Source organism: Phaeodactylum tricornutum, chromosome 21, assembly GCF_000150955.2.
Source record: "Phaeodactylum tricornutum CCAP 1055/1 chromosome 21, whole genome shotgun sequence".
NCBI classification, from domain to species: Eukaryota; Bacillariophyta; class Bacillariophyceae; order Surirellales; family Neidiaceae; genus Phaeodactylum; species Phaeodactylum tricornutum.
The window spans coordinates 235,419-250,929 of record NC_011689.1 but is presented as its reverse complement, the minus strand read 5'-3'; the positions used below and the strand labels follow the sequence as shown (position 1 = coordinate 250,929).

Below are 15,511 nucleotides of genomic sequence, written 5' to 3'. Positions count from 1 at the left end.
TGTTGTCCTCATCATCCATTGCCGAATCGTTTGCTCTCCCCGTTTGAAGTGTGGTAACATTGTTTTCCCCTATGTGTAGTGAGCTCACGGTTCTTGTGCCATCTTCAGGAGCTGTTACTTTAATTGTCCCCGAGTTGACGGTGGGCATCTCTTGTAAGGACCATCGACCTTGTTCCCAATTTCGCCGCGGCTGACCATATTTTGCGAAGCCGGACATTATAGGTATCCGAGACAGTACTAACTGTAAATGAATATCTTGTCGGCTGTACTCCATCATAGCCAGATAGATTTACCGTACTTCCCGGATGAATGTGAACAGAAATGTTCGGATATAGCCGGAGAAGTTCAAAGTCATCCTTCCCATCATTAGGGCTCTGTACTTCAAGACGAAATTTGGGTAGGAACGGCTTACTGTCAGCAAAGGATCATGTTCAGTACACCAAAGGCAGTGCTACTGAGACTCCACAACAAGTAGGTAGGAGGTATCATGGTTGACAGTCGGTGTAACAACCAAGGTGGTTCATGATGGATGATCTGCCAAGACATAGGGTTTTCTTTGGCAAAGCGACTGGTGTAAACCATTGTTGTGACGTCAGCCTTAGACCCGGAAAACAAAAAAATTCTGCGGGATTTGTGTTTTTGTGAGAACATGTTTAGATGCGCAGAACCGTAGAGCAGTCCAAGATCATCGCATCTTTGGAAAGCTCTATCGAAGACAAATCCACGTGGTAGGTTGAATATGTGATTGGCTGAGATTTGCGGTGTGAGGTACAAAATGAACAAAAAGCAGAAAGTTCATACCGTATTTCCCGGATGACTGTGAACTTTCAATTTTTCTTGTAGCTCATAGTCATCCTGGAAATACAGCACATTAGCAAGACTTTCACAGCACGCCCCTTCCCTCTCACTGGCAGTTATTTTTTCGCTGCTTGCCGAAGTATCCAAAGAGGTACGATTCACTGTCAGATATACAGAAAATATAAACTTTGAAAAAGAAGGTGGAAAGCCGACAAAAACTGCTTACTGTTAAGTGTAAATGTTACGGCTAGTAATTAGAATCGGGATTAACCAGCCATCTGTCTTCAGGAGTATCCGGGGCCTTTGCATTCTCTCTTGATTGCCAATCAAAACACACTTTCAGTCACGATGGGAAACGCAATGACATGACGTGATACCCATAGTCTAGACAACGCAACAAAAACTAGTCTACTTGTCGCTACCTCGAGCAGCAGAGCTCACAACATATCTAACTAACTGCGAGGCGGACCTCTGAGAGCAAACGTCAGAATTTCTGTATGTGCACAAAGCACAACAATACTGCGTACCGAATCAGTCCGCCACGTCGTCAACGATCGACAGTGCTTCACATCAGTCGCGCAACCTCGTCCAAGGTGTGAGGGACTTCACCAATAGTTGTCACAAAACTTCTGGGCTCAAAAAAAGATTGGAAAATCGTAAGACAGGACAATGAAGACTTATGGTTTTGCATCCGTACTCATACATCTTTCGTGGGGGCTTATATTCACCTTAGCCACCGAAGCCGACTTTGATGCCCTAATAGCGTCGATGACAGCCGACGCAATCGAGCTTGCCCGACAAGTTGAACTCCTCTATCAAAAGCGCTGCAACGAGATTTCTTTGCGACAATGTGCTCGTGGCAGTTACAACGAGTGCACATCACTTTACCCCAACCAGACATGCCCCGGTGGCGAAGATTTGAACGTTGCCCAATGCGGCGACGGAGTCTCCTGCAGCGGTCTCTGGGACTATTCCATTTCGAATACGCGTTTGCATCAGAACTTGGTAGATTCTGCTGATGGCAACCCGTCCGATCCTAATGTCATCGAGACCATATGCTTCACGCAGCAGCTAGACGAGTTCTTTGTTCAGAAGCGAGCTGAGCAAAAGCCATATTGGGACAGCCTAGGGCTGCGTACTCCACAAATGTACTTCGGGTCACAGAATGGCGCCTTTCGGATATACCCGGCTAGACAGTCGGAAACTTGCGGAGTATACGATCCCCGTCTCCGGCCCTGGTATATTGCTGCCAGTAGCGGACCCAAGAACGTCGTACTTGTTCTCGATACCAGCGGCAGTATGACCGACGGAAACCGTCTCAGTCTTCTCAAGCAAGCTGCAAAGCAAGTCATCGAAACATTGACAGTTGGAGACCGCGTTGCCATTGTTGAGTTTTCGTCGCAGGCGAAGCTGTTTGCCCAAGACAACAAGTTTCTCTTCACGGCAACGCAGAAGAACAAGGAACTTCTAGCAACCCACATCGACAGCTTCACGGCAGCAGGGGCAACGAACTTCCTGGATGCGTTCACAGCGGCCTTTGCAGTCCTGAACGACTCCATCGATCAGGAATATCACGTGGGATGTACCACAGCCATCCTCTTTTTAACCGACGGTGAAATGACGCAGCCAGAAAATGTACAGGAAGCCGATGTACTGGACCTGGTCAACACTGGCATTTCCAATTTGGAGGCGCGACTAGGTCGATCAGTCTTCTTGTTCACCTTCAGTATCTCCGACAACAACAATGTCCATGCCTTCCCAAAGCAGATTGCCTGCTCCACAGGCGACAATGGTATTTGGTCCAAGATCGTCGACGAGCGCGAAATATTTGACTCGTTGACCAGCTACTATCGTTTGTTGGCCATTGGACTGGGCAGAGACGGGAACGAGAACTTCGCGGCGTGGGTAGAGCCGTATCAATTTGCTTCGGGCGAAATCTGGGGCACTACAGTGTCAGTGCCCGTTTATGATCGATCGGTGACTCCGAACTTGTTTCTCGGTGTGGTTGGTGTCGACTTCACCTTGACAGCTGCGGACAGAGCACTCGGGGTCCCCGATGGAAGCAAGGAGAGCATTAATCGAATCGTAAGGCAGTCGACTGCTGTTTGCCCGACAATTGATCTCGCATTGTGCGAGCTCGAGAGCTTCCGCCGCCGCAGCAGTGCTGGTGACGAGGCGCTGTGCACGACGAATTGCACCGCCAGTGAGTATTTTGAGATCGAGGAGCAGGCCTGTTCCTTTGTGAATGATTATCCACGTGACCTCTTTATCAACAACATGCTCCAGGGCCTCTCTTACGAGGAACGCGTGTGCTGCGTTGTTGGAGAAAATACTGTTCATACAGCAGATCAATGCGTGGCTGGCCCCGACGAACTGAATATAGGCTTAATTGTTGGAACTGTGATTGGAGGAATTTTGGTCGTCCTGTTAGTGATAGCAGCTTGGATCTACTTCAAGCATTTTTATGGCAAAAAGGGATCCTTTCGCGACAGCCACGAGTCGGCTGAGAATACCAAGATCCAAGAGGATGGTTATGCAATTGCAACGGAAGTCACTGTCTTGAAACCCGGTGCAACAAATCCTGATTATAGACCTACGGCCCCTGAAGAGGACGAGTAAGTCTGCATTCACTCATTTGTTCAATACAGCTCAGCAGCGTATCGCGTAGTAATTTCTTGAACGTGATTATCCTTTCTGAGCTGCAGCCTGTAGATTGGTAGGCGTCGTCGTTGTGGTTAGATCCTCTCTTTCTGTCGTGAATAGTGATGGCATTGTTGCGACTCCCCAACTTGTCAATCTCTCACGGCCGACAAGGGATGATGAAAAGTCGGAGAGAATTATCCCCCGGATCCAAGACATTGGCGGAGGCAGCACACCATCTACAGTATTGATGGCTTGCGACATTCGGTATAAGGGGGTTCCAAATACGAACTCATCGTCTCGACCACCGGATTTGTGCGGTAGCGCTTTCACTGTAGCCGTCTTGAACAGTACCGAGTCCTGTTCGACGGGCAGACCAACCGACTTGGCAAAGCACAGCGCCATTCGAGAGGCTTCAACGACCCTACCTGCCTTTGCCTCGTTGCAACAGCCGTCTTTAACGTCATGGCAAGCAGATTTGGTTTCTAGCGGTTCCGAAAAGCAAAGCAGGGGTGCTAGCTGAGAACCAGGGATCCCCTCCATCTTGCCCCAGAATGACACGTTATACACTTGTAGCGCTTGGTACCGCATACAGGAGAGACACGGTGCCATGATACAGCGAGCCAACGTCGCAAAAGGAAACGGTACTGTGGCCTTCTTGTCCACAAGTTGATCCAAGGCAATTCGCCAGAGGCCCAGGCTAATGCTGGATAGCAATTTCAGTGTCCATTGAAAGAGGGGCAAAGGCTGTCCCGGCAAAACGTGTCGTCGATAGGCCACCAGTACAGTCGTCGACAGGACACCATCTGTGAATGATCCAGTCTGTAGATTCTCCGCCAGTGCGTGTAGAGACTGCAAGGCCAGCATTTCGTCGTGGGTAGTAGCCGACTCCTCGGTATGCTCACACAAATCATCCTGCGAGAGCCAGTAAGTCGCCAGCGCCGTCGTCAACGCTTTTTGGCCGAATATGCGCGGATACGCCGGGTCATCCAAAGTAAGATACAGCATGAGAATCTGTGCTCGAGTCAATCGGACTTGTATACGTTTGGAACTTTGCTGCGACCAAACCAGTTCGACTTGTACGGCGCGAATGCGATCTTCGACGAATTGCAGCGTTTGCGCTAATGAATGTAGAGGCACATCCGTATTCGACCCTAACGTTTCCGTTGTTTGCGTGGCGAATACATCCAACAAAAGATAATCCACCGTTTCGATCAAGGCGCGCCGACTCCGGGCCGGTGGACGGTCTTGATCGGTAAATCCTGCCGCCGATCGGCGATACTTGGCCACCGCACGACGCGGGTCGATCTTCCGTAGATTCGGTGCCCCCGCCGCTGTTTCCGCCGTCGCTTCAAAGACAGAAACCTCCCGTGTACGCTGACGGGCGTCGCATTCTTCCCGACTGCACATGGTGTACATGGGGGGTGGTAGCGCAACTTTGGACGGAAACGAGGCCATGAATGGGGTACCAAGGGACAGTTGGTGCACGTTTGCAGTGGCCGCGCTGCGTGCCTTACCACCCCAAAACGTAACTTGGTGACTTCCGGTGCTCGTTTCAGAACATAGATGGAACGACACTGCTGCGGGGGATCGACATCCACGCTCCAGCCTCTGCGGGGCAACGTAGCAATTCATTCTGCGCCCCGCAACGAAATTTCTGGTACGGTGGTACGGTAAAAAATCCCTGCGTATCCATCGTGGAATGACAGCCGTTTTTCAAAACCAAATTGAAAAATATGAAACTCTTCAAACATCAAAGTTCAAAAGCATCTGCGACTGCACACAACACACGATAAAAAGACGTGGAACACAGAGGCACGACGAGGCGTACGTTTGCGAGTCCGGTTGGACGAAACCGACGGGCGAAACGCTCCGTACGCGCGTGCCGGCCTTTCAATCGCATACGCGATCGCCAGAGGGATCGCCGGAGCGTGTCTCACTCTCTAGCTAGAGCAAGCTAGCTCTCTAATAGGAGCGTGTTTTTTTTTTCACACACCCAACGCGATTCAATGGTGGAATACGCCCACGGAGCAGGAGAGGACCACGGCTCTCGTCCGTCTCACAACCAACACACACGTATCGACCGGAGTGTAAACACACTACTTTGCAACGGAGATCCTTTGGACACAAGTCTGCCCCCACAAAGCCGTATTTTCAAAATCGCTGCCGCGGAAAGACGATAACTTCTGGTAGTCGTAAGCGGCACCACAGGGATTGCAAGTTTATCAACTCCTTACCAGCATTTACTGACGTGCTGTTTTTGGGCGTTCACTGTTGAGTATCCTTCACAAACCACTAGGAACAAACCCGCAACAGTGCCGCCGTAGAATAGAAATACACTCCACGCAAAGACTAGAGGTTTACTAAAGGAATTCCATGGAAGACATGAATCACGATGGCTCCATCACACGGCGGTTGGCTGTTGAATCCACCTTACACGCGGACGATGCCGAACGGTTGGCTCTGGACATGGCGAACCTGGTACAGCGCTGGCAACGTCGCGACCCCTTGTTTCCAAACGAAGCAATCGATGCAGACGCATATTTCCATGACGAAACTCCTTTTCTTTGGAAGGATCAATCTTTCTTCCAAGACGAGGAAGCTGACAAACGATCCCGGCGTGTTCCTAAGGTTCGGAATGATTTTGATAATGTTGGCTTGCCCCTGTTGACAAATATTCCCACGGTGTCGTTCCACAAGCTTTCGACTCCGTTGGAACGTCATTCCGTGACGAAAAACCGATGTGATTCTGCGACCGTTACAACCGTGGAAAACAGTTCTTTCGAGGTCGACGACAAGTCCAGTGATGCCATTTCCTTTTCCAGCGGAGATGACAATCTTGGATTTGCATCGGAAACTCATCAGCGGCGGATGCGTCCGAGACGGAGACGAACCTTGCAACCCGACAAAATTAGTCGGATGAGCCAGAGATTGGAACAATTGGAAAAGGAAATCCAAGATTTGAAGGAGGCTCAAAGACCAACCACCTTCGCCGTTCTTTACAAAATTCTAGACGACGTTCTGTCAATCCGTCTGCCTCTCTGGATCTATCTGATGCTATTCCTGGCTCTGTACTTTCGAGGAGTACTGAGTTTCAACCAAACCCAACTTGGATCTGCGAACGATTGTGTGAATACTTCCTTGACTTGACTGAGCAACGGGTCTAAGACAAAGTGGCTTTGTAGTAGTCTCCATGTACCATAGAAATAACTGTATCCTAGCTGGACAGCGTACGCCAACCCCGAACTAACTCTGCAGAAACAGATTTACATAAATACTAGTTGCGAGGCCACAATGGTCTCGAACATTAAATTCTACCCTTAAGCTTTGTTCAACAATGCCTGAGGGCTTCGTCACTCTTTCACAAAACAAACTTGTTTTTGAAACATTCAGAACGCACGCAGCGTCTTTACCTACTCGTCCTTGATATCTCTTGGTCCACTCCGATCATATCCACCACGGTTGTCGTTGTCCATCATCATATTTGATATGTCATCTCCTCGGACCTCCCCGCCAAAAGGAGGCCCTCCTTGTTGCTGTCCACTTCTACCTCCAATCGAAATACTCATCGAGCCGTCCGGATTGCGACGCTGTTGCACCGGAGGAGGATGACGTGAAGGCGGACTTGCGTCGTAGCCTTGCGCTGGTGGCATGTAGGGCATACCACCCTCATGGCGACTGGTGGTTCCGTGAGGGCCTCTGCGCTGCGGACTCGGGTAGCCGTATGGTTGGTGATGCGGGTGGGTCATCATAGTAGGCGATCCAAAGTGTGGCGACTGCATGGGAGCATACTGATGGTGTTGATGGTGGGGCATGCTGGGTAGCGGTGACATGGGAATATCTCCCATTGGGTGATGCGGGTGTCCGCCCATACCGCCCATCTGTCCGTACATGGGATGATGGTGCGGCGGCGGATTCACCATGCCTTGGTACTGAGGCGGAAGTGGGCCACGAGCACTAATGCCAGGTTTTATTCCAGTTCCTTTCGTTGCCAAACCCAGCTCCTTAAGTCTCTGTCGCCGCAATCGATCGCCTTCGTTTTTACGTTTTTTCGCTGACAAAGCGGTTTCCAAAAATTGGCGTTCGATTTTAGTTCGCTTCTTATCGGGCTTGGCCAAAATGCGATCAATTTCCTCTTTCTTTTCCAGTGCGCGTTCGCGGGACCGATCATTCTTCCGCTGCCTCCTTGATTCGTACTGTTGCCATAAATGAATTTCTTCTTCCGTGCGTTCGTCTTCTGGCTTCATTTCAATTTCCGCAATGCGCAAACGCAATTTCGCCGCGCGTGCTCGAGACTGTGCATTCTTGCGTGCTCGGCGATCCAGAACTTCGCGAGTGGACGGAGTCCGCGGCTTGATGTAGGTTTTGAGACGCGCCGTCACCGCGCCAGGGACAATGTTGTCGTCATCGCCTTCCGTGTCTCCGTCGTCATCGGCACGGGAGGACTCGGCCGAGGCCCGGGATAGTTTCCGATCGACGCCACTTCCTCTGCGGGGTGCAATGGGACCACCCGAAGCGGCATTGCCACCGTACGGTCCGCTCCGTTCCTCCAGTGGTGCATCGTAGCGTGATGAGGGAGGATGGGGTCCGTTGCTGTTGCCCCCGCCGGGCATGTTGGGATCCCCATAGTAGGGTTGCTGTGGGGGTTGTCCGTGCGGTGGGTAGGGGTGGTGCGGAGGAGGGGGTCCGTACATGGAATGCTGGTATTGCGGGTACATGCCGTAAGGTGGCATTCCGTAGGGAGGATATCCCGGAGGATGCTGTCCATACCCAGGGCCTGGGTAAGGAGGCGCGTTTTCGTAGCCTCTGGGAGGATAGGGGGCCTGTCCTTCCGGACCGGAAGGAGGAGGATAACCCATATGCGGCGGGGGGTATCCTCCGTATCCTTGGTGAGACGGGGGCGGGGGGCCGCCTCCTCTAGAATTTCCTGGTGGAGGACCTCCCTGTGGAGGAGGAGGAGGTCCAATGCCTCCAAGCGGAGGGGAATGGGGATCGCGAGGAGCCGTGGAAGAGAGATCTTTGTCTCCCTGCTTCTCGTCTAGTTTTTCCTCGCCCCGACTGCGCTTGCGCGACCAATCGGTGCTGTTGTTGCTGCTCATACTTATGATTCTATTACTGTCCAAATATTCCGGCGGATGACTCACTGTAAAGAAATAATCACCTCGTCTTCAGCACTGCCGCATACCTTGCAGAGTACCGGTGAAACAACGGAAAGAGACTAGCAGCAACCTGTGGTTGAAACTGCGATTCCGTGTACTCAAATTACCCCTTTCTCTCCACTTTTCACGTTCGGTAGCGATAATCTCGTCGATCCAATCGTCGAGACCTCGATACGGAAGAGAGAAAAAGTCTCGTACGTAGTCCACAAGGAAATAACACGCCAGTGTTGGGGGACACTACTTGTTGTGGCCTTGGGGAGTGCGGGGGGTGCGTGTGAGGAGAGAGAGGCTTGCGGAGACGGGTCGGCGGTAGGATAATATCCCCGTGATTCTCTCGACCCGGCTCGTATGTGGGTACACCGCGAGGAAATGCAACGGTAGAAGGGCGACGTACGCCCCCCAATCTCTCAGCGAGGCGTTCGCCACGAGAAGCGAGGCTGGCCTAAGCCGCTTTTTCCCGTACGTTCGTTCACGTATCTAGGAATTCAACGCCTGCAACTCCCGTGTGTCGGGCCCATCAAATTACAATAGATAGCAGAAATTGAAAAATTCCTTCCTATAATGTGTATACATATTTGTATAACTATATCAATTTCAACTGCTTAAATGTCAACTCGTTCCCGCTCCAATTCATCGTTCCACTAAATCAACCGCTTTCGGCCAACCAACCAAACCATAGACCTTTCCGGCGCGAGAATTTTGCGTCGGCGCTTAGATGCCCTGCCGCCGTGATCGACAACATCGTCTCGCTCTCCAATTTGGGTATATCTGAGCCGCAATGTAAACCCGAACCGTATGGGAACGAGGATTGCAAAATATCGTAGACCAGTTCGATTTGGAAGAATGCTCCGCTCTGCCGTCATTGGAACTGCTTTTCAATGAGGGTCATCACTTTGCATCTTACTATATCTTTGTTGGAATTCACGGTCTACTCCGTCGTTTTGCAGTTGCCTGCCCATCAGTACAACTATTGTTGGAGCAATTTCAATATAGCAGGTCCAGTGCGTAGCAGCTACGCTGGAAGTTACAGTGAGTGCAGGTGGTAAGTACGGCAAGTGTTAGGTCCAGTGTGTAGTCGCGCGGGAAGTTTCGAGGAATATAGCTCAAGAAGGGAACGGTGGCTTGGTTAACAAAAACAGATTTGGCGGTCTGTCAGGCTATCCAATTTAGGATACGTACTGTGAGACTCATTTCTGGGTAAAAATCAAAACCGGGGGTCGCATGATATGGAACGACAACAGTAAATTAAAATAAGACCCAGCTTGTGGTACTAGCCTTACTGTTGATAGATGAAAAGAGTCGATTGCTCAATTGTTTGACTTTGTGCCCGATTCTTCAATCTCTGGCTTGCGAATGCATCCTTGAGATTGGTGTATACTATCTATACCTCCATACAGGAAATTTTTTTGATTGTCAGTCTCGTCAGCATGTTTCTTGCCGCCTTGGATAAATTTGCCAACACGCCGTGGCTCATGGTGGCGGCTGTTCTTGTCCACATTCTTTGCACGCAATACATGAGCTCTCTTACACAGCAACTTGGCAAGGACAACCCACCGCCAGACATCCGATTTGGCTATACATCCGAAAGTTTGAACGCATGGTACGACGCTATTGGTGAGGACGGATGCAAAATCTACCAGCAGCATGTATTCGTCGATCTTTTTCCGTATATGCAATCCTACACCCTAGTTGGAGGCGCCTTACTGCTGCAACAGTTGCGCATTATTGGTTGGAACGAAAATATTGCACTCATTTTCCCAATGGTCATGTTGATGGACATGATCGAAACCTGTATCCCGGCCTACGGTTGCTCTATCTATCCTGAAAAGCGGCTACGGCCAGCGTACGTCCAAGCCTCTGCTTCCGCAAACCAACTGAAGTGGACCAATTTTGGGATTGGAATGTCTATCCTGTCAATCCTATTCGTGTATAACTCGTTTTTTCCTCCCAAACATGATGAAGCAAAAGCCGAGGAAAAGACGGATTAGCCGCCATCACACCACGAACGAAACTTTACATTTTGGAATACGCTATTTTTTTCGGTATATGAAACATTTGCTCTCTGCTCAGGCATTTTCTCGTTCAAATCACTGGGATCCTTTTTCTCGTTTTGCTTTTGGTAGTTTGACCGATATAATGTCTTGATTTTTGAGGTTCTTCATTCGCCCTTTGATGTTGATTACCGTAAATTCGTCGTTCCTCTCGTGCAATCGTCCTTCGATAATCTTTTGCTTCTTGGTATTTTTGTCCATGTGTTGTACAATAACATCAAATCCACGGTAAGACTGAAACATGATACCGCTTAGTTCGTCGGAAGCGCCGGGGGTTGTAACTTCCACTTCATGCGCCTCGGCAATTGCCAACCCCACTTCGTCGGCGTCAAATGCTGCATTTATGGCGCGAGTCAGCTGGGTCACATCGACGGCACCGGGGGGAGGTGATGCAACTGCATTTACCGCTACCTCTAAATGCTCCATTTCTCTGTCATCAATGTCGATGTAGTCGTCGCCTTCTTCGAAGTCGGCATCACTATCGACTGGATCCGAAACGTAGGAATCCCCGTAAACGGTCACTATTATGCGTCCCGCTTTCCATTCCGCCTTCAGCCGATTGTCATCTGTTATTCCACATTGTCTACCAGCTTCTTGGATTAGTCGTGTACCGACCTCTTCATAGCCTTTTGGTAAGGTAGCGTACAGCAAAATTCCCGGTGTGATTGTTCCTGACCGAGGACGGATCTTGCTCAAATTAGACGACTGTGATGTCAATCTCCAAGAGTTCCCCCTTTTCCAGCCCGAAGCCATCAATAGAAACAGAAACTTGATCCAATCCATTCTAACTATAAATATGCTCATGGTAGACGGTGAATGTGAAAAAGCAAAAATGGATCAAGGTGATGAATTGTGAGCCACGGTTTCTTCGTTCCATCCCCAACCCCACATCGTTTTTGTAGATTAGACATCGGCACTTGATTTGTGTGTTTTGTCCTACTACTGTCCAAGTCAAAACGTCCTTTGGACTGTGAAATCACAGCAAACTGACGTTCCGTCTTTTTCTGGCAAGCTTTTCTTTGAAATCTCTTGTCAGCTCACTCATTGATCTAGAGCACAAGCACGAACTCATTGCCCTCTATGCTACCATCCCTTTTGTCCTTTGAACGTCAAATCCGGTCAAGCCAATTTCAAAGGGTTCGCTCTGTTTCATTTGGAAGGTCGAAACGAGCAAGCCATGATGTAAGACCGTCCGTGCTGGAGCCGCCCTCGATTTTATACGAAAGCAACCACTTACTTGCGGTTCACAAACCGGCAGGTTGGCACGCGGTTCCAAATCAGAACGGTTCGGATATAAAGTGCTTGCTCACTTTTCTTAAGTCTGAGAAACTTGGAGGAGGGTCCCTGAGTAATTTTTTAATTCCGTTGCACCGAATCGATCAGCCTTGTACGGGGATCATAATTTTCGGGAAAACAAGCAAAGCCGCCTCCCGCATTCAGTCTCAGTGGAAGCAAGTTCGAAAAACGTACCTTTGCGTTCTGGATCGCGACAAAACAGCGAAGCAGTTGCAAAGTGCTTCTACATATGTGGATGATGGATGGATGGAAGTAATTGGCTTGTTGCGACGCAAACGAACTCGGCATGATGACAATGAAAATACCTCACATTCGTCAGTGATCAACAAGGGGTGGTCGGTAAACATGTTACCCTACCGAGATTCTAGTACAAAATTTTTAGATTCCGATCACCGACTATGTCGTCTCCGGTGGAGGCCTATAAACGATGCGACGCTGGATTGCCGGTATCAGCTGTTGCTGGTAGAAACTGACCAGGGTGCACGGCATATGATCCGGGCCCTGTTAAGTCAATGCGGGAGCGGCTCTTGGCTAGCAGGCGACTTGCGTTATGGGTCGGCAACTCCATTGCCTGACCAGTCTGTAGCTTTGCATGCCCGAAGTCTCACGCTACCGCCTAGTATAAGGCTGGGTTCAGAGAATGATTGCATGCAGCGAACTTTTGTGTCGTCGATACCAAAACTTTGGGGGAATTGTTTTGGTGTTGACGATGAGAAAGTCAATGAATGGCTGGAATTTTTCACTACCAATCAACGGTTGAGAAACAATGCACACGCACTTTAAACATTTGAGATATGTTTCTTTTTCTTATTTTTAATAACCACTACGATTACCGATAACTACAAGGGAAATTCCAGCCTCGGTGAATACGACGGGAACACACCTTGGACGCGATCAGCGCTTCCTTGACAAATATCATGCAAACATCAACACTGCTTGACAGTAAAATATTTTTTTACTCAGTGACCACTTGATTCTCTTCATCCAAAGGAGCATTCGCCTGTTCCACAACCGGTTTGTCCTCTGCAGGTTTGTTACTTTCACCTTCCTCTGTATTTTCCTCATTCGTATACATGCCCAAGAGCGAATGTACTCCGTCAGAACAAAGTAAGGCGGAGATGGCAAAGCTGCCCCATGTGCTGAAGAATATGTTGCCAATTTCGGTCCCCGGACCCTCATCGAAAGTTATGTAGGCCACTCCGAAGCACCACATAGCAAGGATGAACACGCTCAATATGTTGTCGATAAATTTGGGCATCTTGGGGCCAACGACCATCCAAACAAGGCTGATAAAGCCACTGATAGTTCCAATAGATACCGCTAACTTTGTGCGCTTGCAAATGTCCAGGTCGTCGTCGTCATCGCAGACGTCTTTAATGCTGTTTTTCCAAAGTCGGCTAGAAGAAGCCATTAAGACAAAGCTTGTGGCCATGAGCGTAGCCCATCTACCTGTACTAAAATTCGTGTCTTTATTGGGCATTCCGAGCTTGTACACGTCCTTCATGAAGCCAACAAAGACGGCGAGAGTTGCTAAAAAGGCTCCCCAAGAAAAGAAGTACAAGTTGGGGTTCTGAATGCCGCCAAATCTGTTGATGGCAATTTGGTGTCCAGGTTTCTAAAATGTGGCCAACACTTGTGAGGATACTACTCTCTGTATGATGTGAATACAAAAACAGTACCTGAGAACGTACCATGATTGTGGGTAGGCACGCAGCCCAGAAGCCAAGTGCAATCAATGCCTGGAATTAAAGTGAGATTAGTAGGTGCCGCGAAAAGATCACAACCAGACTATCCGAAATCAAACAAACTTACAAGGCCGCCTTCCACCGGAGTCCCAGCGAATCTGTCCTTCGTAAAATGAGCAAACCAAGCGAGGGCAGAGAGACCAACGACGACACTGGCGGCGCTCACACTCCATTTAAGTTCTTTCGTCTGGTCTCCGAGGTCTTGGCCGTCTGGAATATCTGTGGTCATGGCCACCAGAGCAATAGTGCTGAAAGCAGCAACTCCAAACCACATACTGTGACGTTCTTTCTTCATGTCTTCCATCATGGCTATATTTGTTGTGTTCGATTTGATTTGATTTGGCTGTCAAGAGATTTTATGATGGAAAAAGGAGGGAGAGTAAGGGATATGGGTTCTCATATCTCATAGCAGTAGGAGGGCTGCAAACCGACTCGTAACTTCGGAAGCGCAAAGTCTGTTTTCTTGGTGATGTCAAGCAGCCGGAGAACAAGTTCGAATGTCAAGTCCAGATTACTGTTCGCATATTCTTGACGCTCATGATTCGTTTCTTTCATCTCACAGTCACAGTCAGTTCCGCATGCGAACATTCTTGTGAAACCAAGGTCGTGTGGAAATGTCAAAATATAAGGAATCTCAAGAATGCTCTCGATCAGTGGGTAATATTGGCTGTGAAAGTGATTGTGAAGCAATCTATGATGTCGCAGTCAAAAATAACGCATTCTGTGGTCGACAGAACCGGAATACAGATGGGCGGTCATGCTCTGTCGTTTTATGCCGCCAAATATGCGGCTTTTTGTGGCCTCCTAAAATCAAGTCCAAGGAATCAAAATATTTATAGGAAATTCACTAAATGGGTGCTCAGACCTGTCACATCCACTAAACAGGTGGTCTTCTATATAAGAAAAACGACTTAAAAATAATTCGTCCCTTGACAAATATATCACGAGTTTTAGTAAACTGCATAGTTTTGAAGATTCGTAAATGGGCTAGCTAGTATCGAAGAAAGCAAGTCCTATCACAAAATACTGCCAATGAATGGATTCATTACAGCAATGCAAATCATTCACAGTCAAGCAGCTGCCACAATATAAGTGTGACGTCCAAGTGGAAACCAGTTGAACCTTCCTGGTACAGCAGCAATAAACTTCAAGGTCAGAGCTATATTGCAATCAGCAAGTTTTCAAGTTACTGAGAATGCTGTCGTCGAGATTTTGCTTGAAGATGAATTGGACAGTGATAACAACAATCCTAGCCTGATTTGATGCCCTTGAGTTGTAGCCTCATGATCTAATTTTCCATACAAATTTTGCTTACGAGAAACAAGATGTATTTAGAGGTTAGCAAAATTGGCACGTGAAGGGGTGAAGCACCCATTTACATTAGTGGATTTGGCAGGGTCTGATCACCCTCGTGGCGAATTTCATCCTCTTGTTACTTGCTCTGTAATCATGCACTGTAAAGTCGGGTTATTGTACTTTCACATTGATTCTTGAACAAACAAAAGCTTTTGTTGTAGAGAATGGAATGAAACGACTACTAACAGCACTCCGTTGCATATCCAAAATTATGCTTGAGCCATTAGTTTATGCTTGCTTATGGAAAATGTGTTCCCATGTGCCTAAGGTGAGAAAGGCTGAAGGTTTTTTGCGGAGTAGAAGGAACACGAAGAGATCCGCTCAAATTCTCGCTTCAATTCATGAGCAAGAGATCCGAAATTTGACTATCTCGTCATTTGTTCATTTGCTTCTTTACATTTTTTCATGAATGCAGTAAATATTGGCGGAGAATGCAGTACACTTGATCCTAAAACTGGACATCACC

The 15,511-nt window shown here is 48.6% G+C and overlaps 7 protein-coding genes across 7 annotated transcripts; 3 read left to right on the top strand and 4 right to left on the bottom strand.

The window, feature by feature from the left end:
* Positions 1-1,187: 1,187 nt before the first annotated feature.
* Positions 1,188-3,305, top strand: PHATRDRAFT_49215 (predicted protein; the record flags this gene model as incomplete). The annotated part of the gene is made up of 2 exons (XM_002183919.2): positions 1,188-3,152; positions 3,242-3,305. The coding sequence occupies exons 1-2, from the start codon at positions 1,468-1,470 to the stop codon at positions 3,303-3,305; spliced, it is 1,749 nt and encodes a 582-aa protein (XP_002183955.1). The 5' UTR covers positions 1,188-1,467.
* A 96-nt stretch (positions 3,306-3,401) lies between these two features.
* PHATRDRAFT_49214 (predicted protein) lies at positions 3,402-5,073 on the bottom strand (the record flags this gene model as incomplete). The annotated part of the gene is made up of 1 exon (XM_002183803.1): positions 3,402-5,073. One exon carries the CDS (start codon positions 5,071-5,073, stop codon positions 3,484-3,486), a length of 1,590 nt encoding a protein of 529 aa, XP_002183839.1. The 3' UTR covers positions 3,402-3,483.
* Positions 5,074-5,591: 518 nt separating this feature from the next.
* On the top strand, positions 5,592-6,588 carry PHATRDRAFT_49213 (predicted protein; the record flags this gene model as incomplete). Its single annotated transcript, XM_002183918.1, has 1 exon — positions 5,592-6,588. Exon 1 carries the CDS (start codon positions 5,815-5,817, stop codon positions 6,586-6,588), a length of 774 nt encoding a protein of 257 aa, XP_002183954.1. The 5' UTR covers positions 5,592-5,814.
* A 98-nt stretch (positions 6,589-6,686) lies between these two features.
* On the bottom strand, positions 6,687-8,829 carry PHATRDRAFT_49212 (predicted protein). The gene has a single exon (XM_002183802.1). The coding sequence runs from the start codon at positions 8,535-8,537 to the stop codon at positions 6,852-6,854; it is 1,686 nt and encodes a 561-aa protein (XP_002183838.1). The 5' UTR covers positions 8,538-8,829; the 3' UTR covers positions 6,687-6,851.
* A 1,195-nt stretch (positions 8,830-10,024) lies between these two features.
* Positions 10,025-10,585, top strand: PHATRDRAFT_39869 (predicted protein; the record flags this gene model as incomplete). Its single annotated transcript, XM_002183917.1, has 1 exon — positions 10,025-10,585. One exon carries the CDS (start codon positions 10,025-10,027, stop codon positions 10,583-10,585), a length of 561 nt encoding a protein of 186 aa, XP_002183953.1.
* Positions 10,586-10,684: 99 nt separating this feature from the next.
* PHATRDRAFT_39868 (predicted protein) lies at positions 10,685-11,431 on the bottom strand (the record flags this gene model as incomplete). Its single annotated transcript, XM_002183801.1, has 1 exon — positions 10,685-11,431. The coding sequence occupies one exon, from the start codon at positions 11,429-11,431 to the stop codon at positions 10,685-10,687; it is 747 nt and encodes a 248-aa protein (XP_002183837.1).
* A 1,294-nt stretch (positions 11,432-12,725) lies between these two features.
* Positions 12,726-14,600, bottom strand: PHATRDRAFT_49211 (predicted protein). Its single transcript, XM_002183800.1, has 3 exons — positions 13,757-14,600; positions 13,636-13,683; positions 12,726-13,559 (listed from the first exon to the last, which is right to left on the bottom strand). Exons 1-3 carry the CDS (start codon positions 13,994-13,996, stop codon positions 12,900-12,902), a joined length of 948 nt encoding a protein of 315 aa, XP_002183836.1. The 5' UTR covers positions 13,997-14,600; the 3' UTR covers positions 12,726-12,899.
* Positions 14,601-15,511: the final 911 nt, after the last annotated feature.